Source organism: Cupressus sempervirens, chromosome 10 (assembly GCF_028749045.1).
Source record: "Cupressus sempervirens isolate cs-2001-9-10 chromosome 10, ASM2874904v1, whole genome shotgun sequence".
Taxonomy (NCBI): domain Eukaryota; kingdom Viridiplantae; phylum Streptophyta; class Pinopsida; order Cupressales; family Cupressaceae; genus Cupressus; species Cupressus sempervirens.
The window spans coordinates 479,101,280-479,127,465 of record NC_143127.1 but is presented as its reverse complement, the minus strand read 5'-3'; the positions used below and the strand labels follow the sequence as shown (position 1 = coordinate 479,127,465).

The following is a 26,186-nucleotide window of genomic DNA, read 5'->3' as shown; positions in this document are numbered from 1 at the left end:
CTTAAAAAAATTTAATACTTTTGGTTGTGAAAGGTTAGAATAATTGATTAATTAACACATATACTGTTTTTAAATAATTAAAATTTTCATCTTATAGTGCATCATGTTTGTAGTGGCTCATGATACAACTAACTCAATTTGAGTTGAATAATGAGTGTTATAGTGTAGAAATGGCCAACTTCTATTATGTGGGATATAACCTATGATATCATGGACTATCACCATAGTTGGATAGTTTCTTTCGATATACTTAGCAATAGGATTGAAATTTGAATTTTTTTTTCCTAATTTTATACAACATATTATAACTTCAAAATTGGTTAGATTATCTAAATTTATATGTTATAAAACTGTATATATAATCTTTTCAATTAACAATAAATCTATAAAAGATCTTCTAAATATAAATAACATATTATTAAATACAATAAATTATTCTCACTTGTAATGTGTATATAAGCCATTTTTTGACATTCTTATAAAAGTATAAATATTGTCAAAATATTGATTTTTTTAAATTTTGAAAATAATTTTTAATATAAAATATAATTTGAATTCATGCATTTAGAAAATTAATTTAGCAATTTCTAATTTGCTTTTGCTGTGATGCTACATGTTACTTTATTTTAGCAATTTCTAATGTTTTTGCTCTCGTGCTCTTAATTTAGAAAATGCTAAAATGTTAATTATTAGTGTAACAATTGCAAAATAAGAAAGTTACTATCCACGGCAGCAGCAGTGCAAACGAAAAATGCCATCCACGTTCAACACAGAGGGAAACTTGTCATGAACAAAATAAGAAAGTTACCATACTTCTATTCTGTCATAGGGTTCGATCTAACCATTTCTTCATTCCTCTATGTAAAACATTTGAATCAAATATTGGAACAAGGCTTGTTTTTATATGTATATCTTATGCTCTAGTTTCATCAAAGAATCTGATCTCAACCATGAGATAGAAAAGGCTCTCTATCTTCTCTCTCATGTTTTCGTTTTTGGCAATTCATGATAGAGTTCCCGCTAAAACGGCGTCGCCAAGAGGCCGCGACGCAGAGTTCCCGCCGAGATAATTGTTCCACAGATAGTTTGCAATGTTCTGTGCGTCTTGAGCAGAGGCGATGGAATAGCTTCCAGCACCTCCTCCCAAGGAAAGAAAAACCTTAATGTTCTTTTGCTGGCATGATTTAATTTCGGCGCTCAGCTTTGTGAAGCCGCCAGAGGAAGGGTCGCAGTGGCCGGCCAGATTGAGCTGCGGGGTCTGCCCGTTGCCAAACACGGGCAGAAAAGCGATTTAGAAAATTTCCTCAATTTCCTCATGAGATGGATACGGAAGGTGATTTTTAATATGAAATATAATTTGAATTCATGCATTTAGAAAATTAATTTAGCAATTTCTAATTTGCTTTTGCCGTGATGCTACATGTTACTTCATTTTAGCAATTTCTAACGTTTTTGCTCGCGTGCTCTTAATTTAGAAAATGCTAATATGTTAATTATTAGTGTAACAACTGCAATTCTATTTCTTGGTAAGTTGAATGTCGTAACAGCAGTTATATTTCTATTTCTACGTTCAGTATAGAGGGAAACTTGTCATGAACAAAATAAGAAAGTTACCATATTATGAAACAATCAAACTGCAGAAAATTTATATTTAAACCAAGATCAAACCTTTCTTGCAGCAACCCATCGCACAACCCAGAAAAACGAAAAAAGAGTAGGAAATTTCAAAGAGTAGAATGGCAATTGTTGAGATAATAATGAGAAGAATTGTGGATCCAGCCAAGCGTTTTATTAAAGAATATGCTGTAAAATGCTTCAACTTCGTCTCGAGGAAGCGCACGTTTGAACAAGCAGTGGAGAAAGATGTGCAAGATGCAGAGCCACAACGGAGAAAAAAGGCAAGGACTGAAAAAAATGTCAGTTTTGCGCTGCAGCATGCGGAGCCAGAACAAAAGAAAATGAGGAAGGAAGGAAAACATGTTCGTTTTGCTTTAGAGCATGTAGAGCCAGAAAGGAAAGATAAAAATGCCAGTTTTAAGAATAGAAAAACAAGTCAATTTTGTCCTACAATTGCATGGAATACAATTGCAGAACAAGAAAAGGGGAAGCAGGGGCGAGAAATCGATGTTTCTACATTTGATCCTATCAAAATTGCTAAAGATTACATGGCTGAGCTATCTCATGAGCATTTTGTGAAGAAGCCATTTCAAAGGCATCAAATTGTTGGAAACATGCCTCAGTTTCTCAAGCATAGCAGCAATTTGTTTACAATTGCAGAGGACACCAATATAAATACCTCGGAATTGGGGAGGGCACCATTGCAATCACCAATTGCAGGTGAAAGACGGGTGAGAATCTGAATTTCACAACATTTTTCTCAAGTTTTTTCATTCTCTTTGATTTTGGTTTTACAGATTAATTGTTCACGATTCTCTATGATTTCGATTTTTGTTTCTAGATTTGATTGTACTTGTTTTCTACAATCAATCTTTTGGATCACAGTCTGTGATCCATCATCAAAATAAGAGAATTAACTCATGATGATAGATGAGCTGCTGGTTATGATTTGCTTTGCAGGCATTGAAAAGGAGGAGTAGCTTAGAATTTGAAGACCCTTTAAGGAGGACTCGACGAAGGATGGGCTCTTACACTTCATGGGGTAATTTTAATTCATATAATTCAAAATCTGTAACTCTGTTTAGTTAAGTTTTGATCAAATGATTTCTTTATCATTACATAGGAATAAATCTTAATCTTCACAAAATGCAAACTGATTGCAGTTAACAAGAAACTAATGGACACAGAGAAGCAGACTATTTTGCCAGCAATTGGACGGGGAGTGCCACAACAGTCGAAAAAAAATGCTCGAAAAATTTTAGAGCATGTGGAACAAGCTCAGTCACGTTTTAAGGAAAAGTCTCGAAGGTTGTACACTGCTGATCTTCCAATTTTATCACAATCTTCAGAACCTTTGGATTTAACATTTAAAGGTAGGTGCATCTTTTTCATATATACAATTATTGACATATTGTTTAAAGGTAGGTGCATTTGAAGTTTATATGTACAATTGGAGAGGATACTAATATGAATACACCCATAAACACCCTAGAATCTGAGAAGGTACCTCAACACTCTACAATTACAGGTGAAAGACAGGTGAGAATCTATGTTCAACAACATTTTGCCCAAAAATTTCTTTGATTCTCCTTAATTTTGGTTTTAGAGATTAACTATTTGTTTATGATCTATGGATATTAAAAAGAGGAGTGGATTAGAATTCAGAGATCTCTTAAGGGAGACCCAACAAAGAATGAGCTTGTTCACCTCATTGGGTAATTTTAGTTCATTTTTTTTCAATTAGGCCAACAACTACATTCAACAGTATATCACATATTCTTTATCACTTCAATCAAATGAATTATTTTTATCTTTATATGTGAACAAGTCTTAATCTAAATGAAATGCAAATTGATTGCAGTTAACAAGAGACCAATGGAAAAGGAGAAGCAAAATGGTCCATGGGCATTTGATTTCGAAGTGCCACCACATTTGAAAGAAACATTTCAAAAAACTTTAGAGAATGTGGAAAGTGTTCAATCACTTTCCAAGGAAAAGCCTACGACTGAGTTGAACTTGAAAGATCATCTTCAAATTTCAGAACCTTTGGCTTTTATATATAAAGGTAGATGCATCTCTCTCAGATATTCAATTATCAACATATGCTAAAATAAAGCTACATATCACAGTTAAGAAGTGGAAAAAACAAATGTTTTGATTTTTTTTTTTGCATTTGAACAAATTATACTTTATTTCTTTTCTAATAATGTCTTCTTATTTAAACATGTTAGTTTTCCACAATCTATAATTTATTTTGTATTGTTTCTAAATTTGATTTATTTACAATCATAGTCAATGATCATAATTCAATTTTGCTTCTTGTTTGTTTGGCAGAAAACTTGAGTCTTGATTCAACTTCAAAGGATATCTCTACATCAACTTTTACAGCACCTGCAGCTACAACTTCGGAGGAGGAGGTAGCAAGACATTTGACTAGAGTACAACTTGAGTTAGGTCATCAGATTTTGGGAAAAATGTTTGAGAACTCGACCCCAATATCAAGTTCAAGTGAAAAGGCTACAAGACATTTGACTGAATTAAAATGTGAGCTAGGTCGTAACATTTTAGAAAATCTAGATGCAATTACATATTCTCTCAAAGAAAATTCTCAAGAAGCCATTGGATTTGGGAAAATTATAGAAGAAAATGTCAGACTTCCCTTGACAAATTCTCAGGAAGCAACTACATCCCATACAATTGAGGATATAGCTGTCCAACATTCTGATGTAAGTTTTGTTAAGGTAGATACAGCATTACATGTCCTAGATAGTGTTCTCTTGTTCTAGAAAAGATGAAAAATGTGCTGTTCTAGTATTTTATTTGACATATGTGCTGTTCAATAAAAAATCTAGATTTCTTCTTTATTTGGAATGCTGAAAATGAGAAGTTTTTCGTGATAGTAATAGCTCAAAAAATCAGTATCTTGAATTGCAAACATTGTTGCTATGCAGGTGCAAAACACAAGAGATAATATTGAAGGAAGATCCATTGCTGACAGACAAAGTGAAGAATGGGGAATGACAACTGATGACACTGTTTATGATTCTGATCCAGTTCATAAAGATGTGAAAGATTAATAAAAAAATCAATATAGATTTGTATTGTTATTTATTAGCATTGAGGATTGTTGTTCTTTTGGAAGCTTTGTGATCAAATTCAAGTCATACCCATTTGAGATATCTTCAGCAAAAGCTCAGAGACATTGGCAGAAGTCACAATAGGTCAATTTGGTCTTGTGAGATAATATAGATTCACTCCAAAGGAGGATTGAATATGCAAATGTTGAAGATTAGTTACTTCAAAGTTTGTTGTTTCTACATCTCTGTGAGAAAACAGGGTTGTTAACAATACTTAGAATTCCAAGTCTCGTTGCTTTGGAATCTTTGTGGGAAAGTTACAGAGTTGTTGTAAGTATTTCAGAAGTCTAGTCTATGACAAATGAACTTTTGTCTATTTTGTCACAACAGAGTGATGGAAACATGATAGAGTACAACATAGAAAATGCATTAAAAACTTAAATTCATTGATACAAAATCTTAAAATGAGTTTAGTTACCTTATATTAACTTAATTGTGTTTTTAATTAATAATATTATTATTAACAACACAACTTATTCAAAAAAACAAAAGAGTATTGAACGGAGTGGTAGATTTGTTGCTTCTGTTCGTAGAATAGAGTTATCAGGTCTTGCCTGCAAGCAAACTTTGAAAAAAAATTATAATACAGTGAGGGCCGCTTGGGAAGAGAGAATTTGCTGATTCTACAATTCTGGGAAAGTGGAAACTGAACAGCACTTTATTTTAGAATGTGAGGCCTACAAGAGTAGTAGAGATAAATTTGTAGATACTATATGTGACAGTTCTTGGCATAACCTATTCAACGAAGAGTACATTGAGCAATTGGGTGGACTCATCATCATCCTACACAAGAAGCAAATAGTGCTACTTAAGTCTGCTTTAGTTGTCTTGCTGTCCCATAGGCTATTTTTAGCCTCGTGGATGTTAAATTTTTATCTATCTATCTATCTATAGGTGAACCGAAAGCAACAAAAGGGCTTGTAGACCACTTGCAGAAACACTAATCAAGGTTTTACCCAAATTGTCTTAGTAAATTACCGAATTAAAGGTAACCCATTTTCAAGAAGGCTACCAGAGAGGAAAAGTGGCACTCATCAGACTCAAGAGACATGAGAAACCCCACTACAAAACCCTCGATGCCGAAAAAGATAAAACAGGTAAGACGACAACCCACTCAACAATTTTTTAAAGCTTCATGTCCCATTTAGGCTAGCCAATTGTAGGTATTTGGGTTCTTTATAGCATAGACACCAATTGGGACTCATCCTCACTCCTCAGATATAATGTGGAGTTCATTTTTATCCTTCAGATAAAAGCAGCTTAAATATTCAATGTTTGTCTCCCTATTTACTGCATGATGCTTCTTGATCATGTCCTGCACCTAGAGTTTTAATATTCTTTTTAGAAGAACTCTGGTGTGCATAGATGGTGCGATAAACCCTTCTAGTTCTGTAAACAAGAATCATGCTCAGGATTGCTCCAAAGATGCACACTCCTACCATGATCTTGAATGTGAGGGAAAAACACACTACGCCCACACAATTCAAAGGGTGATCCTCACTGAAAGATCCATTTGTCATAGTGGCAGCCTTCATGTGGCGTTGTGGGTGGTGTTGCTTTTCTGCTTCCCAATCATAGACTGTACCAGCAATGAAACCGGAGAAGATTAAAGATCCTATGGGATTAGCCATGGTAAGAAAATTGTATAGAACACCAAATTTCTTCAGCCCAAAGAGTTCAGAAAGGGTAGCTGGTGTTATAGACCAATGGGCGCCATATCCTAGACCAACGAGCAAAGTCCCTGTATATGGAGATCCGGGCCAACCCATTGCAAAGAGAAAATGCCCAATGGCCATTAGAATTTGAGCTACTGCCAATGTCACTGGGCGTGGATATGCATAGTCCCTGCAAAGAAGAGAGTAAAATATCAATTGTTGGAAAGAGTGGCACTCATTTTTCTGCTATGGAAATAATTATTTCACTGAGAGTGAGAATCATCAATAGCCAGCTAACTTTATCTTACAATGATTGAATTCCTTGAAACAAATATTTAGGGGATCAATCCTTGAACTGAATAAAACAGGACTACTTTATAAAACCAAAAATTCCGAGGAATGAATCTTTGTTTCTTTCTGAAACTTTTCTCTAAATTCATATATAAATAACACCCCCAATTTCAGAGTCTACAGAAACAAAAGTAAATTCAATAAGAGGATTACAATTTGACTATCTTATATATACACTTGCAGTGTAAGTAGAAGACGAGACTCATTTCAAATATAAATTTGAGAAACAGATCAATAAGATGTGAATTTTTGACCCATGCATTTGCAGACTATCTGAAAAGAGGGTAAAACGAAGTTTTTGAGTGAACCCTCAGAGAAGAAAGTTAACAAGCTTTGAATACCCAGAACTATTTCCTCATGGTAGGGTGCTCTGTTTCTGAAATTTTTTCATGGGAACAAATTTTAGTCAAGTCAAATGGACAAAACAATTGGAATCTTAACATTCTGATTTCCAATGTAGTTTCTAACATTTATTTGGATTGTCCGGTTTTCTGTTATAAGCACACCCCATTTTCTCACAATTCCCTGACTCTAGCCAATCCCTGTTTCTTTTTAGAGTTTTCAAGTTTCTGATTCCTGGTGAAATAAAGATAAACAAGGAACAAATGAATCTAACTTATTCCCTAGTATGTAAACTGTTAGAGTGGGGTTGTCGTCGTATTAAAAATACCGATCTGCTAGTGCCTGATACAACCACTCAACTTATACTACATTTGCCAGTGATCTTTCCCTCTGTATCACTCGAGGGTTTGAGCATTCGAACCTGTGACCAAGCCCTGATACCACTTGTTAGAGTGGTGTTGCCAAAAGACTGATTTGTCAGTGCCCAATACAAGCATTCAACTTTTAGTACACAAAAAACAGTTGAGCCCTTGTCACAAATCCCAAGGGTAGCGCTGAACATTTTGCCCCAAGGGAAGCACTTAACATTTTGCCAACAGAAACATGCAACTTAACTGTGAACTAAAATGCACAAGAAAATTAAGTAGCCATACCTTGTAACAATCTCAGACAGGGAGCCACCTCCAACACGCCCCAGGAAATTCCAAATGCTTATCATGGATACAAAAATATGAGAATTATCATAACCCAATGATTGACTCATCTGACCCAGATTATCGATGACGGTCAAGCCTGATCCTGCTCCAAAAAACAGGGCAAAGAAGAGTAGCCAAAAGTCAGCCTTTATGAGAGCCTGCATCAGAGTGAAATCTTCTCCTCTGCGAGGTCGTCTTCTTCCTCTGATTCTCACAGCACCTTCTGCAGCAGCATGCAGCAAGCGACTTTGTAACCAGGACAAACGCTTTCTTCTCTCAGATTCTGGGAGAAGATCCACATCTTCAGTCTTCTCGTCCTCAATTTCACTAAGAAGAAAACTATCATGGATGTACTGTTGTGCAATTGTTGTCATAGGTGGATCATCTTGCAGAAGTGGTTTACGCATTGCAGGATTAGTGGAAGGAGTTTCTTCAGAAAAGGCTGATATCAGAGGCAAAGCCAAAGGAAGCAGCAGGAGAATGAATAGTCCAATAAAGAAAACAATGCTTAATGTCCTCTTCACATCAAAGAGATCTTGCATAAGCATGACAGCCATCAGATAGGCAGCCAATAACATGCAGAGGCCATATATTGAATTGAAATAGCTAGAATCAGATTCTTTCTTCTGCTCTCCAATGGGAATTGGCCTCACAAGAAACATCATGCCTATGATCACCATTGGAGGACCAACTGCCACCAGGACAATGAAGGCATTTTGATGAGGGGCACACAAGGCCACATATATCAATGTAAATATTGCACCGCTTAAGCCTGCAAACCCCTTCAGTATTCCAACAACAGGCCCTCGGCTCTTTGGAAAACTCTTCACACAGGACACCAGTGCAGCTGTATTGAAATATGTTTCTGAATTGGCACCAATGCACAGAAGCCCACAAATCTACAACAAATACATTTTGCAATTCAATAGGCATATTAGTAAGACCTAATTACCTGACTTAAAATAGCAATGGACATGAATATTTCAAGACAAATGATTGAATCGATTTAGAATGCTTCTACTAAAAGATGTGAGTTTGTTTTCATCAAAATTTCTCATAAGCAATATCAGATTCCACAATCCATGTTAATGAATTCTTTATCCTGGGTATGATTGTGTAATAGTTTTTTACCATCATCAGTATTTCGGGTCATACTGCATGATCCATCATCAGAATGCAAGAGAGTCGAAGAGAACAAAATGATTAGTCTGATCAGAAAGTGATGTGATCCAAAACATTGATGGTAAAAAACTATTACACAATCCTACCCAGAAAAAAGGATTCATTATATTTCTTCTACTTTACCTAAGTGCTTTTCCTGTCAACATTTTTTATCACATTTCATAATGAATGCATCATTTATATAAGTACTAGTTCATGACCGTTTTTCAGCTGTATCTTTTGAACCAACAGTTTCTCATTTAGATTGTATATGAGTTTTTTAACATCAATATTTACGATCACACACCCGTGATCACTTGCATCCATCACTATCCATCATTACAGAGTGTGATCCAAAACATTAATGTTAAAAAATCATATACAATCTAAACCAGAAACTACTGGTACAAAATTCTAATAGATTGTGAAAAATTGATAACAGTGTTCAAGTGTATTGTTCAATTGTATTGACAAGATATTTTGCATCACACACTGTGATCCATCGTAGAGAGCTGAAGAAATGGATCACAGAGTCTGATCCAAACATAGTGTTTCAAAACAAAACAAAATCCACACAGTTAAATACAGAAATCATTATCACGAACTGTGAAAATCTGATGCCTTTAGATATATACCTTTTAATTTCAATATGTCAAATTGGATCTCATAATTTAACATCTAAATAAAATTTTCATCATCCATAATCTATTTTTTTGTAAAGAAACCAAATCAGAGTTGAAAATAGAGGAGATGATTACCGTACCATCCAAAACGGCAAGGTGGGTGCTCTTTGCGAGACAATAAGCCACAGCCAACCATATCCAACAAGATTTTGCAAGACGCCAATGAATAGAAGTCCCCATGGAGGCAGGACTTCACAGAGGGACCCTGCAACTAGTCCAACACTCCCACCAAAATCCTTAGCCACACCCAATATGTTTATCTGCCTCTGATTGTAATGAAAGGAGCTCTTGATAATGGGTGACAAGCTCCCAAACACATAACTAAGTCCTGCACACGATTGGATCCATATGCTTGCCCCTAAAACAAGCCATCTATTGCGCCATATCTCCTTTACTCCCTTCATTCTTCGCCCCAAAATGAAACCTTTTGCCTATCCACGGCTGAACTAAGCCTTTTTCGATTGCCTTTAGCCAATATATTTTAACATTTTTCTGTATCACAGTGCGGATATCTTTTGTTTTTTAATCATTCTTAGGTCTGAAGATTATTATAATGCATTTTGTTCTTCTTGCTTTTCAATATTGCCGTCTGGTTCAGAGTATCCTCTGTTGGTCGATAGATGACACCCTTTTCGAGCAGCAGGTTTTGCCTGACCGGCCTACAAAAGATTTCCTTATTTTTTCTGTCCACATCAAAAACACGCAGGTAGCTGTCTGCCACAACATCACCTATACCAGTGACACCTGAGTCACTTGTTGGTAAAATTTATACTCATTAACCGCCACATTAACATAAAAACAAAAATGTCCCACTGTCATAGCTTTCTAAACTATCTATGCAACTGATCGTATTGAGTTTATATATGATATTCTGGCAATTTACTAGTATGAAGTGGGCAAGTACAGTATTCATAAAGTCGTTTTTTTCCTATTTTTGTGGAGTGGATATTTTGTAGCAAATGAAAATAAGTTATGGTAAAAGTCCGTGGCTAAATAGCAGAAAGAATGCACCAGGTGTGACGTTTTTTTTAATTAATTAATTAATGTAAAATTGACAAAACAGTACTTCTGTAACTTTTAAATTAATTAATAAATTTTATAAAATGTCACATCTGGTGCATATATTCTGCCGTGTAGACATCGCCATGGTAAAAGAGGGGGGTTCTAGAAATAATAAAAACCATCTTACCTTTTTATACCATCAATTTTTATACTAAATGGTCAAAATGAGTGTCCACTGAATCATCTTACTAAGTAAATTTCTTTTGAAGTATTTTAAGTTTCTCTCATTTCCATAAATCTAAGTAGTGTGACAACTTCTCCCAAGTATTAGACATTTGAAGTCTCTTCTAGAAAGAAAATCTTTATTTGTTTAGATCAAATATGCCTCCTAAAATGCTCTTTTTTAATCAATCCCACCAAATCTTACAAATAGATTATTTCATAAGTCCAATACCCATCATGAATCTTTTTACGACCTTCTCTAATTAATCTCCTTTTGACATTTGTATAATCCTCCTTTACTTGTGAGCTAGTATGGATTGTGAACCCTTCATTTCACCACCTAGTTGTTACACCTCATGAGACACTTATCACATGATTAAAACTTCAATGAACTCTAACTCTCAAATCATACCAATCATTAACCAATGCATTTTGGCCCTGGTTTTTCTCTTGAAAAGAGTATAACTTAGAGACCTATCATTTCATATTGAATTCACTTTGTTTTGCTATCCATTTCACATGCCTACTATCATGTTGTTGCTTTTATAACTAATCACATTTCATATATAAAGGGAGAAAATGAAAAGAGTATTAGCTGCAACTCTTCTACTTGATCCAAGGAGATAAACAAGATAAAATGCTTAATTTACATTTTAACTCTGTACATTTTTCTTGTTCTCAATATTGATAGCATTCAATTTTATCTTGTAATACTTCTTGTATTTTATTATTTCATCGTGATTATAATTCATTCTCAAAATCAACCATTATATCTTCTACTTTTGTTCTATCTAAAATAATTGTAATTTTAAGAAATTATTTATAATAACTAATTCTACTCCAAAAAATTATTTGAATTATCCCAAGTTTCTATTGGTATTTAGATCCAAATGATGTAATTTAGAGATTAAAAGAGCACTACCAATAATAACTTTGACTTTATTATCTTTATTGTGCCATTCCAATAACTTATTATTTTTTGCAACTAGTATTTCATTCAATTCATTATTCCTTGTAAGATCTAAAGGAATATTCATCGTAAGAAAATACTTTGAAAGAAATAATATTGGAAAATTAAACTTATAACTCCATAATATTAAAGATCTATAATTTCTATATCTTGCTCTTAAAGTAAATATACATATTTTTATGGTGTATCAAGAAAAGGAATTTCTTACATGCAACAACTACAACCATTTTATATGAATTAATCATATTTAGGTAGCATATTTGTGCTAGGCCTAGGTTCCTAGTAGCTAAATGGTCTAGTATATAGTCTAGCAAAAAGCCACCTAGACAAAGACCTTGAATGTAGTACCACAACCTAGGAAAGGTAGGAGGATTTTAACAGTTCACTTGGTATAGACTAGAACTAATGCAACTTATTTTCAATGAAGATTCTCTTAAATAGAATGGTTATTTTATCAAAGACAATGCTCTTTTCAAGAGAAGATGAAAAAAGGGTTCTCAAAAGGTTTTTTACAGTCATCATTGGGTTTCTTCTTGTATTTCTTATGTGTGGATGGTCTTTGATGTTTTATTCTTTCATGAATGTTGTCTTATCATCAATATAAGTGTTTTCCCTTCACCAAATATTTTCTACCCTTTCATACTATATTGTAAAATAGGTTTGTCTACATTTTTTTAGTAAAAAAAACACAAATAGAGATCAAATTATTGACTTTTGAATGCATCGTCACAAAGATTTATAAATCATTTTATGTGTGACTTCTTGAACCATCAACCTATAAGTATGCCATTTATTATTTTAACCACAATAATAATCCTCATGTTAATAAGGTGACTTATTAACTTGATTCTACCTCAAACCTTAATATTTCAAAAAAGTACTAATTGTCATTTGTAATCTTTCCCAAAATTAAAGTTAGATCAACATGAAGATGAATCCAAATAACAAGTAGTGAGAGTTTTCTAGTAGTTACTTTCTATGTGTCTACATCGGTACAAAGTATTTGGAGCCTTTTAGGTCATTTATGAATAGGTAAGTTATTTCTATAATTACTTTATTTTCTTTGACATATTCATTAAAAAGTATTAAATTAATTTTATCTTTATTGTCTATGATTTTCTTTACACACATATGCATCTTTATCATTTTTAATGTCATTATCATGAGGTTAAGGGTGAAATGAATCTAGAAATTACAAGGTGGATGCTTTGGTAGTGGTTTCAAAATATACATTTCAAAATGGATTTGGAATAAAATCCTATCAACTCAAGTGTACACATCATGTCATCTACTCCTTAGAACCTAAATTTTATTTCTATCTACATCTATGTTGAGTTTTGGCTTAAAATTCTATGATCTTCATAGTAAATACTTTACTATCCTACAAATAAATTCAATGAAATAATTATGTAATAACTTGTTTGAACACTAAAAAATGGCATAAAAACCACTCACTAGTGAAACTTATATTTTTTAAGTTGATTTGTATACATAAGATACAAAACTAGATTGCACAATTAGAAAACAATCAGATCCCATGAGATCAATTAGAGGTTGGCTCCAAAAATAGTGAGATGGAAGCTTGGGACACTCAAAAATCCCTACTTGTGACCCAAAAAATTAACAACCTTGGAACTTAAGTTTACCTACACATGAAGTACTTGTTGGCCCTTCTTTCAAAGATACTATTTGTGTGCAAAGGTACCCATTTTCTAAAAGGTAATATCCATGTGACCTTCCAATGAAAGTAAAAAATAAATAAAGATTAACGAATGAATAATGTTTTATCAAGAAGATAAGGCATTATTTGATATTCTAAAAAATGGTAATCTCAAGAATGACAATTAATTTTCATTTAGAATTACAATGAAAGTAGGGAAACTAGAAGCAACAAAACCTTCAAAGAGAGCTTCATATATCCAAGACCTTAGTCCCCATTTTTGCCACCACATCAACTACATATAGTTTTGAGAAAACACCACATTAGCGCCTATTTTGGTGGTTGTAACATAAAAATGAGGGGATGGTAAAATATGCAAATGTGTAAAATGAGAAATGTTGAAGTGTATGCTGATTATCCTTTATTTTACTTATTACATTAGGGAAAGTGAAATAGGGACCTTTAAGCATAAACCTTTAAAGGGCCCAAATTAGATCGACAATACCCAAGATGAAAGGGATGTCAATGATGAATCTAGGTCCTTTTCCAATGGGCATACTCAGGGGATATCTTCCTATGTGATGTTATTTTCCTTTATTGTTGTGTTAATGATTGATTTGATTGTGTGTTTATCTAATGCAAGTAATTTGACTAGTTGAAATGAAAGCAATGAAGAGAACCTATGACAATAAAATAGTTGAGAATATCACACATGAGACATCAAATAAGAACTGCGACATGCAAGATAGGATCACAAACTCACTTCGAGGATAAATAGGATCAAATGCTTCAAATTTGAGAATTAGTTAGCACATAGTGACCAAAACTAAAACAAATCAAGTTCTGAGACTAGAAACTCATATCTACAAAATCTAAGGTCTTTGGACAAGGAAAACTTGGAGATCATGAAGGATCTAGGTCAAGGATGAGTTTATACTTAAACTTCTCTTTACAACTTTTTGAGATTCAAAGCTCTTCCTATAGGGTAAAAGCATAATTAGTTTTAACAATTTCATAAAGGAAAAGATTAACAACACTAAAACTATTAAACTCCAAGGACACAAAAGTGATATGTCTATTAGAAATTTGAAGATGATATAAACTATCGAAATGTGTAAAATAACATGAAGTTTACAATTATATATATTTTTAAAAATTGAATAAGAATTGACATATTTTTTTATTTTTCAAAGATGATTTATTGATTGTTGAAAAATGTTGAAGATCAGGTTTTTACCTCCCATACAAAAACTATATGTAAAAAACATTTTTTTGGTCTGAACTCAAAATATGTGTTAGAAAACATGTATAGCTAGTATAAGAAAAAAAAAGATTCATTTTCGATCTATATTTTGTGAGTTCCAGCTTTTCAAAGACAAACTTTTCCAAAATTGATAGTTTCCACCTTCCACCTTCATTCGCCTATCAAATCTATACCAAACAATAAAACAAATTATATATTCTTGAAGAAGACTCTCTCCTTTGGTGTAACATATAATTTATATTATTTTGGAAACAATTTACTATTCTTCTTTTATTTTTTATCGGTAAGAGATTGAAGCCAAGATTAATTATTATATGTTGTAATTAATTATTATTATTATTTATTAAGCTCAATCACAAGTAGATTTGAACCCAAGACCTCTTTGATAAGAGGCTCTCAATTTACCATTGTGTTGTAGGCTCTTGCCTAAGCCTCTTTTGAAAATTTAATATACCTACTTTCATTATTTAAAAAAATAAACATCATTTTTCTAATCCAAATTCTATAAAAACTAATGTTCATAAGATCTAGAAAATTTGTCAATTTGTAATAGGAAAATTGTGCCTTAAAGTGGAAAATTGTATTAAAATGCATATTTTGGTGATGTGGCTACCACATGGCATGCTACATTAGATGGCTTGATCAAACATGATTTGTTCAAGTCTCATTCAATTGAGTCACAATCAATTTATCCCATGTGAATAGGTTGGCCCCTTACGACCCTTCACATGGCTGTCAACACCTTGTGTAAAGGAAGTATCAAATTCTTTATTTTACTATCAAATGAATCAAGTAATTTGCTCCTGGTGCTTATCTAACTTCTAAATTGGCATTTTAGGACTAAGTAGTGGAAAAACAATAATTTTATTGAGGAGTATTAAAGAGATTTATTTGGATACTTCAAGAACAATGGAAAATAAAAGGAATAGAGAAAGGAAATATGATTGAAAGAGGTATGACAAAAAGAAAGGGCATACAAAATGTAATCGATGAGTTTTTGATGATGAAGAGGTTGTTAGAAAGTAAAGTTTGTCAAGATAACTAAGAGAGGGGGGGCAGGGGGGGTGTTGAATCAGTTATGCATTTGAAAAAACTTTCAATATTTTTTTTAAATTCTAAAATATGTATATAGTAGATGTAGCATAGAAAAATAGTCATACACGATAACACCAGATATGTTAACAAGGAAAACCCTTGATCTAAGGGAAAACCTAGGTAGGAATGATGCCCACAAGATGATGTACTAATATACAAGCTCCTTGTGAAAGGATAGACCCATTTAGGAGGCAATGAAATACAATCAGTACATGTGAGTCCTTGTTAGGAGACTTTGAATCCTTGTTAGGAGATTCCAACCCTATTAGGAGTTGAAAGGAGGACAACTGAACCCACTATCCAAATATCCTCAGTACTGTTCTCAATGAATAATACAAATATAAAGTGATAAATGTCCAACCAAAAACTTGTATTGCCAAATCAATTTCTTTTAAGCTCACTATGTATCAACCACAACAAAATTTTCTCTAATAAAAAGATATTCACATTTAGGTTCACTCATACAATAATTATCCACATTGAATCTCACTTTCAAGTTCACATAACCAACAAATGATCTCATTAATCATAACCAAACACTATCACAACGAAATAATCTTTCCTTTACAAAAAGTTCTAAAGAATAAGTATTGAGTTGGTCTTGGGGCTTTTTCAATTTACAATAATAAAATAGGATAATTTTAAGATATTACAATACATGTTACATTATAATTTTACATCTTTTCAAGATTACAAGCAAATTGTCAGCTCACAGTCTTCACAACTTTCCACATAATGATATTTTGATAATGCCCTCTTAGCCAAGGGATCTCTATCATGTCTTCAACCTCTTTCTGAATCCCCTTAGCCCAATTCCATTCCTGTAAGGAGATAGAATAAAAAAAAGTAGTACTCACTTTTTAGAAATTTTGTTTGAAAGCTAACTTCAGTAAAATTTGCATAACTTTGTCCAATCTTCATATTTCTACATGTTCTATTAGTTGTAGCATCTAGATATGTACTCTTAAACATATCCTCAAGTGCACATAAGATGATCTCCAATCCACGAACCACACCAAATGTTTCTTCCTTTGTAGTTTTGTCAATCTTCACAGAATATCAAGTATGTTGACATCAATAAAAAATGTTGTCATGAATGCAACACATAACCATTGAATCATGTCTCCAAAAATGCTAATATACTCCCACATAGGAATATCATCAGCATTCATGCTAGAAATCTCCCCCTTTGGCACTGATGAAAACATAGATGAAAAACATCTAAGTACCATGAATACCAAATATACTTATTAATCATTTGCCTTTGCTCCCACATTCATGCTTCTCATGAATGCAAACATACATCTCATTCCCAAATATTACATTATTTCTTTACAACCTATCATATCAAGTAACCAACATGCATAAGGAAGGTGTTAATCTCTCCCATGCATAAGCATATCCAAATCTTCTTCAAACAATAGTCTCCCCTAAAGAATGTCAATCTCTATTAAAGGATGTTTTTCATTTACATATCTCTCCCCCATTGACATCAATGACAAAGGTATCATTATGTCAATTTCCAAAACAATTTTTTCTTGAGCTTTAGTGTCTAAAGACACTATTGAATACCAATACCAAGAGTCCTTGATGTCTCATCTCAAAACAAAGATACTCCCCCATAGGAGAAGCATCAAGCATCCAATCTAGATAAGAATAGTGCTCTACTACCAGCTAGACTAATGCAATCTCTACAACAAATAATCTGAAGTAGTTTAGGGCATAACCCAAGCATACATCTCAAGTACTCAAATGTACTCAAGTGACAAAAATACTTATTAGCCAAAATTGAATACCTTATATCCATCACCATGTGATATTGCCTTGGTAGAGTATACTATTTTTGGGATTTTTCAAAATTGATTTTGTAAGGTATATACAGTATACTATACATCTTCTTGCTAGACACAACATGTTTTTATATTCATTTCTTACTTATTGCAAGTTCTCCCCCATAGCATATTTCTCCCCATTATATTTTCTATCTTTCTCTTCATACTATGTGTTTCTCTCCCCCTTTTTGATAGTAGTGCCAAAGATTTATTCTATTTTATTTACATAGAGACACCAAAATGAGATAAAAATTTAGAGTGTACCTTGAGAATGATTGCCAAGGTTTTATCCCAAATTTCTTGCAGGACCTTACATGTATGAAGTGCAATTTATACCTCTACTGATACTTCTATCATATGGTCCGCAATAGAGAAGTTATTGTCATGGATTAGAGTTTTTGAATATGCAATATGTTTTTGCAGTGCATCCATGTTGGGAAGGATCATATTTTGTATGTCAATCAATGTGGATTTGATCCTTGCTTCTTCTCTTAGCAATTTTGCTAGCATGTTGTACAAAAATCTTATTTTCTTGAAGTGTGCAGAGCTTAAACTAGGGTCAAGTTGCAACTGCTGAGCAATAGCCTTCAGATCTTCATCTATTTTGGACAATTTATCCTTTATTTCCTTTTTAAACTCAAAAACATCACATAGTTTCCCAAAAAGTGATGACACATTTGAACATGATGCTTCTAAATTTCCCAAAATTGTAGAAAAATCTACTTGTTGTAAAGCTATCCTATTGAGAATTTTGTGCTCCAACACTTTATTATCGAATTTCTTTTCAGCCTTCTACACTAGCTTTTCTTGTCCATCAGTGTCTTCATTAAATTTCTAGACTACTTCAACTAGCTAATACAAAACAGGTTGAGAAGAATCAATCTCAATTCCTATGGCCTCTGCCAAAATGTTCTTAGTATCTTCAATTATCTTGTACTCTTTATCTCTCTTCTCTCTTAGCCTTTACTGCTTAGCCTTCTTCTGGATGAGTTCACCAAATGTCTGCATTTAGTCTGGAGTAAGCTTGTAAATATCCCAATTCGGGATTACTATTTCCTCATCTAAATCAATATCTTACTCTATCTCCTTTCCTTTCCCTAAAAATTTTGTGCTCAGTTGAGCCTTAGGCTCAACTGTCCTTACACTTATTGCTTTTGTATCTAGAATGGAAAAAATGGTAGAAATGTTAGGGCTTGCAGTAAAAACTGATACTGTACCAACTAGAGGAATACTTGAAGAACTCAAAATTGATGAAGCCAAAATTGTAGTGCCCAAAACTGAAGTACTCAGAACTGGTGTACTTACAACTGATGTGCTCAAGACTGAAGTAGCCAACACATCCATAGTTGATGATGCAACTCAGTTGATGAAGGAGTCTATAGCTTGGTGGATGAAGTAGAGGTTACTTTTGTCAATGATGTGCTGAGCTAAGTGAGAGCAAAAAGTGATTGGACATTTGAGTTATCAGTGGTGGTCACAATCAAACTTGTTGAGGTAGTCTCCACACATAATGTAGTTATTGGTTTTCTTAGGGAGTGAGGCAATGACTACTGCAACTATATTTACTACGTCAGTCTCCTCCTCATCTTTCTTTTCTTCCTCAGAAGCCTCTTGCTCCTTGTATTCTTCATAATCAACTGTAACAAAATGAGTTGATCCTTTATCATCCTTGTCATTGTCATCATCATCATCTTTAACATTGATTGGAAAATCACTTGGCTTATGTAATAGATAGATGTTCTTCCAAGTGTTTGTTGCATTCCTTACAACATGCTCAATGTCCTTAATCAAAACTAGACAAGTATTAAACTTTAGAGTCAACTTTTCTTCATTCTTCTTTAATGACACTTTTACCCTAGCATCTGATATGCTTGGTAATAACTGCCTCAAGGTTTGCCCATATATTTCTTTAACTGTTTACATGGAAAAATCCCATCTTGGCTTTATCTTTTCGAACAACTTATTTCCATTTACCCATTTTATCCATTACCAGGTCTTCTATCTACTTCTGCTCCTCTACTATCCTAATTCATATTTCAAAGCCTTGAAATTTGTTATCCCTACCCCTAATTCCATATCTTTTAATCTATCTTTGAAGGTAGGTGGAGGTTTTCTAAATACAATATCTCCTCCTTCCTTGTTAGATTTCTTCCTTGAAGATCTTCTTATAAAAATTGCAGCGGATGGCTTTGCTAGCTTGGTGATGATCACTTTGTCCCTTTTCTTCAATGGTTCTTCTTTCTCAGATTCTTCCTCATTCTCTACTTCTTCACCTTGCTCATCCTCACAATTTCCTTCAATTAACAAGAGAGGTGTACTTGATTTCAACTTCGCAATCCTTCTCTTTCCTTTGTTGACTGCCTGAGGGAGTTTTATTTCAAGTTCAATCTCAACCTTTACTTCATCATATGTTCCAAAGTATGAAACCTTGGATCAACTAGTTCATTAACAATTGCCTCAATGATATCCTTTGTTTCATCAATATTGACCTCATAACCAAGAGGTTTTACCCACACAATTCTAGGCTTAACTGCCTGAATGTAAACTTTGTCACAATCCGGCATGTAGCATATATCATCCTTATAGTCTTCAACTAGATTCTTGGGAATTCTAAACCTATTATTCATTTTCTCCTTAAATGCATCGAAGTAGTTTTCCATGATACTGTTGTGATTCTCATCTATTTCGACAATATACTCATAGATTTGATAGAGCACAGTTACATCTTTTCTTGAAACTACAATGCCTTTAGAGGGGAAGAATTTTTGAACATAAAAGAATAGGCAAGTTAACAAAGAACTAAACTTACATGGATTGTTCTTTGATGTTCTTATTCTTTCCATGTTCTTGTTGAGCTTCTTCAACAATAGGTCAACAAGGTCATATGATAAATTGTTCTTAACCACCTTGTATGCCAAGTCCACGACTTCACATGACACATTGTTCAGTCTACTTGAATTGTGTATCTTGTGCACAATAATGTGAATACCAAACTTTAATTCCATGTCAGAATTGCTACTAATTTTCATTCCTCTACCATCCCATTCTGCTAGGATTTTCTTCTCCAATTCTACTCGACCTAAGGTTTTTGTCATTTTGGCTTTGGCTAACATTGGGAGGTGAGTGATTCAATGAATCATCTTCTTAGTTATCAGAATTGGTTGCTCTAGCCATAGCTGCCCATTATGCACTTGGTTGAGGATAAACCTAATCCATTTGATTCAAAACTCATGAGGCATATGAGGGATGGATGTCAACCCTTTCATTTCCAGATTTTGGTGTTTGGGTTTGAAAACTCCATTCACACATAGCTTACCTAGGGCATAATCCATTTCTAATGTTCCAATCTCTTGACTAACACATTTGAAATGAGTGCAAATGTCATTGATCAAAAGTACCTTAGGTGGAATTTGAGATTGTGCACCACTTGGATCTAGGGTTTCAACAACCACATGAGTGAGCTTGAAATCTAGAGCCTTCCACTCAACTCCACAAACCAACATGTCATATCCTTGTTTAACCTTGTTGTTGTTGGATGTCATTTTCACTTGGTAGACTGAGAGAATTCGAAAAAATTTCACTAGAAATTTGATCAAATCACTTTGGTCACACTAAAAATGTCTCTTTGGAATAGCACTTAAGATTTCACAGTAAGAAATGACTTCAATTTAATGCCTTTTGTTGAAATTTCACCATTAATGCTCAGTATGAAAGTACATATGTTGACAGACTATTATCCACCACTTTGCATTGATCACTTGGCAAAGTCCTCACAACTTGGTAACCATATTACTCCTGACCTCACTTGATAAAATCTTCTATCATTCAGTGACCATACAAAGTTTAGTTACTCCTGACCTTGCTCAATAGGGTCTATGACCCATCCTCACTTGGTAGAGAAGGTAACTTGGTAGACATTAGTATCTATATTACTTTGTGATCTCTTTGTATCCTGAATATAGATTTGGATCTTTGTAATCTTTCAACTAGAATTGATTTGGATGTCATCTATGATAGCCTAGTTCCAATTCTCCCTTGATAACTTAATTAGAAATGGTAGAGTCACCCAATTCTTGAGTGACTTGTCCATCATTGTTTGAACTAGCATCCTCGACAGACTTAGGAACCCATTGTTGTCCCATATGCTTTTGAATGTTATTAGCCTTTACCTTTATTTCATCTTCAATTCTACCAATATTCATATAGTTCTTGGCAAGATGACCAAGTTCTGTACAAATGAAATATCTTTTTGTAGTATCTCTTTATACCAATGTGTCCAAATTATCCACACTAGTCACATCTACATCAGGTGTTGTAGTCCCAACCAAATATAGCTTTCACAATTTGTTCTACAGGATTCAATGTCTTGGTTTTGCATTCTAATGCCTTATGTCCATGTTTCTTACATTTATGACATTTTCCTATGAATCTTGGTTTCTCTTTACATTCATTAGCCCTATGACCATGTCTTCTTGTGATTTAATCATTCTTTCATTGATTTGCCCCTCAAAATTTAGATCATTTTGCAATTTTTCATTTTTAGATCTCAGGCTCATGACTTCTTCATTTGCATTGGTGAGCTAATTAATGAAGTCAATCTATTAGAGGGATAGATGTTGAATCTCATTGCCCTTTCCTTCTAATTATACTTTTATTTTTTTTCTCTTCCATGATTTCACATAGTCTTACTAATTGGATTTCTTGTTCTCTTCTTAGTTTTCTCACTTCTTGCAAGGAACCATTATTCTCTAGGAGTTCTTTGATTGCACCATTTGCTTCATCTGTGCTACTTGAAGGATGAAAGTCTTTAATTCTTTCTTCAATATAGAGATGATCATTCATTTGAATTGCAAGTTCTTTTCTTCTTTTTAGGGATTGAGAAAGTTGCTCCTTTACTTTCTTGAGTTGGGCAATGGCGATTAGCTTTGTCAAGTCTGAATATCTCCATATCCTTGATCTTTTCTCAAGCTATTAAACTTTCTCCTAAAAACCAAAATAACTTTGATACCAATTGTTGGAAATATTCAAGACTATGTTAAGTTATTGAGAGGGGAGGGGTGAATTAGTAACTTCTAAAGCTTTAACAATTTCAATTCTTAATCTAATAATCCAATTAGCATTTAGTTCATCACATCTGATCTAATTGCATGCATGTGAAACTAAAAACATGAAAGCATTCATAACACTTTAACACAAAGATTTGGTGACCCAGAAACCTTCCAAATAGAAAGTAAAATTGGGGTGGGGATGATACCCACAAACTTTAGTACTGCAATAAAAAGTTAGCCTGTTAAAGCTTACATTGATTGCTTTTGATGATCTTCCCTATTAGGAGCAATAAGGACTGCTAAGTCCACCTTGTGAAATGATTTACAAACATACAATTAAGTATGCACTCGGTAAAGAGATTTACAAAAAATTGTTAGGACTACCTTGCTAAAGGATTTGACTGATCCATTTGTTAGGATGAAGCAGTAGTAGATCTCTAATTTGCAACTTGGTTTGCTAAATAAGATTTTTTTGTGTACTGATCACCTTTCTATGATAGATATGTCTCTTCTGCTCCTTATACTAATATGGCCTTTACAATTCACCCTTCTTTCTACTCTATTCAAATTGCATTTGATTGTATTCCATAACTCACACATTCACATTCCTTGATATGGTACAATACATTATATATATACCAATCCATTTTACACAATTACAAAGTTGGCCATCATACAAGCTAACACAAATATTACAAAGTTGGCCCATATGAAGACACTCAGGTTATGAAGATTGACTCGGTGAGGTTCCAATACATGACATCCACTATCATTTCTCGGCATCATCATGCACTCAATAAAAATAGAAGCTCGGTCCATATTGATCACTCCCAAGTAGTCTTGAACTTGGTCTATACTGGTGACTCGGTAGATATTGTGCAACTTGGCTTAAATTGAATCGCTTGATTACTCAGTAAATTATCACCTTGAGCTTGGTATAAATTGAATCATTTGGTTAGCATAGACTGGTTTGGTTAACACTGGATTCGTATCACATGAACTGCAAGTTCGATAAGTGCTGGACTACTTGTTAACCATTGATAAACTCAGCATCAACTAAAATGCATGGTTTACACTGCTAGACTTCATACTAACTAAATGTTCTCAGTAACCACTAGGATTTGTCCAAAGGACTTGGTAGCGACTAAAATTCTTGGTAAACACTATAAACTATACAATTAGCTCAATAACTATACACAATCTAAATAAGTGTGTGTCACTAATAACAAACTTGGCTGATATGTAAACAATCTCCCCCTTTAGCATTAGTGACAAAAACACTTATCAACCAAAATTGAATACCTTATATCTATCACCATGTGATACTAGCTCAATAGAGTATATTGTTTTTGGGATTTTTCAAAATTGATTTTGTAAGGTATATATAGTATACTATACATCTTCCTACTATATACTGTATATGAGCAATGTTAGTATGCTAATAGAAACCAAATTTAAATAAAGCTTCTACAAAATAAAAAAAATTCATAAACTTCAAGATAGACTAAGATGAGTTCTCAATTAAGAATATGAGCCATTAATGGGCTCTCTCAATAAGAAGCTCTCTTGTTGAGTGGCTTTTTCTAAATAGATAGGATGTATGCTCAAGCTTATGCTTCAAAAAGGGTTTCAAATGGAGTTGGAATTTGGGTGTGAGTGTATGGTTTTGATGTAAAATGGCTTCTTAAAATGGCATTATGACTTTACTTCATGGATTGTGTTAAAATGGCTTGGGAGAGGATTCCTTAAATAGGCAAAGGGCTTGAGGGTTTGAGGGCTAAGCTGCAAGGATGGGAAAAAGCTCATGGAGGGCTCAAATTGCATGAGAGGAGAGCACATGGATTGTGCTTCCTTAAAACCAATTAGGGAGTGACACATGTCACAGGGTGAGAGGATGGAGGAAAGGGGAATGATGAGTCAACAAAGGAGGCTCAAGGGATAAAATCTTCATAAAGACCCTCATAATGGCTTGTAAGAGCAATAAAAGGGCTTGGAAGAGTCATTTATGGCCTAGTGGGCTTCATAAAGTTTTATGGTTGGGATATTTTGAAGGAGATGAGAGGAATTTCGACTTGGGCTTGATTAGGAAGGTTTTAAGCTTTCTTAGGATTGTGCAAATGATTAGAGGATGGATTAGGATGGTTTAGGATTAGCTTAGGGATAGGCAAGTGGATGACATTTAATGAGGGTGGGTGAAGGAGGAGATATTTGTTAACTTTGGCTTGGGTTAGTAAGTCTTAACCCATGTTTAGGGAATGTGACAAGGTTAGGAGGGGATTAGGATTAGGTTCAAAGACATCTTCTAGAAGAGTCTAGACTTTGGATGAGGATAAAGACTTTCTAGAATAGTCTAGAACTTCCTAGGATGAGGATGAAGACTTTCTAGAAGAGTCTAGAACTTCTTAGGATGAGGATAAATTAGATTTTTAGAAAATAAATAAAGTTTTATTTATTTCAAGGGTTTGGGTTGAGGAGATATTTATTAAAACTTTTTAAATAAACATGAGGATTAATATTTAATCTTAATTAAATATTTTGAGTTGGGATTAGGGGTAGGAAATGATGGGATTAGCCTTTAATCAAAATTAAAGAAGGATTAGAAGATTTTTGAAGAGGTTAGTGGTCTTAAGGAAATTGGCCAAGTTTTGGGCAAAAAATAATTTTTTTTTTATTTTGGGTTTTTTGGTCAATTTATTAATTAAATAATTAATAAATAAGGAAATAATGTTTAAATAGGATTTAAACATTTTTGGGAGGGATTCCTTAATTAAATATTTTTAATTAAGATAAAGGGATTTAATGGCATAAAAATAAATAAATAAATTAAATAATTAATTAATTAATAAATGATGATGTCATCAAGAATTTTTTAAAAAATAAAAATACTTTATTTTCTAAAGGTTTTTAGGTGTCTACATATACAACATGTTTTTTTGTTCATTTCTTACTTATTGCAAGTTCTCTCCCATAGCATATTTCTCCTAATACTATCTTCTATCTTTCTCCTCATACTATGTGTCTCTCTCCCCCTTTTTGACATTAATGCCAAAGATTTATTCTATTTTATTTACATAGAGACACCAAAATGAGATAAAAATTTAGAGTGTACCTTGAGAATGATTGCCAAGGTCTTATCCCAATTTTCTTCCAGGACCTTATATGTATGAAGTACAATTTGTACCTCTGCTGATAATTCTATCATATGTTCCACAATAGAGAAGTTATTGTTATGGATTAGAGTTTTTGAGTATGAAATATGTTTTTGTAGTGCATCCATGTTGGGAAGCATCATATTTTGTATGTCAATCAATGTGGATCTAAACCTTGCTTCTTCTCTTAGCAATCTTGCTTGCATGTTTGACAAAAATCTTATTTTCTTGAAGTGTGCAGAGCTTGAACTAGGGTCAAGTTGCAGCTACTGAGCACTAGTCTTCAGATCTTCATCTATTTTG

General features: G+C 33.6%; 2 protein-coding genes across 2 annotated transcripts; one reads left to right on the top strand and one right to left on the bottom strand.

Annotated features, from left to right (window-relative positions):
* Positions 1-775: 775 nt before the first annotated feature.
* On the top strand, positions 776-5,081 carry LOC149534764 (uncharacterized). Its single transcript, XM_089804542.1, has 9 exons — positions 776-1,333; positions 1,680-2,348; positions 2,578-2,659; positions 2,781-2,990; positions 3,110-3,156; positions 3,263-3,332; positions 3,479-3,682; positions 3,952-4,343; positions 4,569-5,081. The coding sequence occupies exons 2-9, from the start codon at positions 1,737-1,739 to the stop codon at positions 4,692-4,694; spliced, it is 1,743 nt and encodes a 580-aa protein (XP_089660668.1). The 5' UTR covers positions 776-1,333; positions 1,680-1,736; the 3' UTR covers positions 4,695-5,081.
* A 602-nt stretch (positions 5,082-5,683) lies between these two features.
* Positions 5,684-10,473, bottom strand: LOC149534763 (protein NUCLEAR FUSION DEFECTIVE 4-like). The gene is made up of 3 exons (XM_089804541.1): positions 9,722-10,473; positions 7,756-8,696; positions 5,684-6,599 (listed from the first exon to the last, which is right to left on the bottom strand). Exons 1-3 carry the CDS (start codon positions 10,043-10,045, stop codon positions 6,038-6,040), a joined length of 1,827 nt encoding a protein of 608 aa, XP_089660667.1. The 5' UTR covers positions 10,046-10,473; the 3' UTR covers positions 5,684-6,037.
* Positions 10,474-26,186: the final 15,713 nt, after the last annotated feature.

Bases quoted from the DNA above. Each gene is read 5' to 3' on its own strand.
- LOC149534764 (XM_089804542.1), top strand. From the start codon at position 1,737: ATGGCAATTGTTGAGATAATAATGAGAAGAATTGTGGATCCAGCCAAG. The intron at 3,157-3,262 runs GTGAGAATCTAT...GATATTAAAAAG, and splicing joins CAATTACAGGTGAAAGACAG to AGGAGTGGATTAGAATTCAG. The intron at 4,344-4,568 runs GTAAGTTTTGTT...GTTGCTATGCAG, and splicing joins TAGCTGTCCAACATTCTGAT to GTGCAAAACACAAGAGATAA.
- LOC149534763 (XM_089804541.1), bottom strand. From the start codon at position 10,045: ATGAAGGGAGTAAAGGAGATATGGCGCAATAGATGGCTTGTTTTAGGG. The intron at 8,697-9,721 runs GTACGGTAATCA...TATTTGTTGTAG, and splicing joins CCACCTTGCCGTTTTGGATG to ATTTGTGGGCTTCTGTGCAT. The intron at 6,600-7,755 runs GTATGGCTACTT...TCTTCTTTGCAG, and splicing joins CTGTCTGAGATTGTTACAAG to GGACTATGCATATCCACGCC.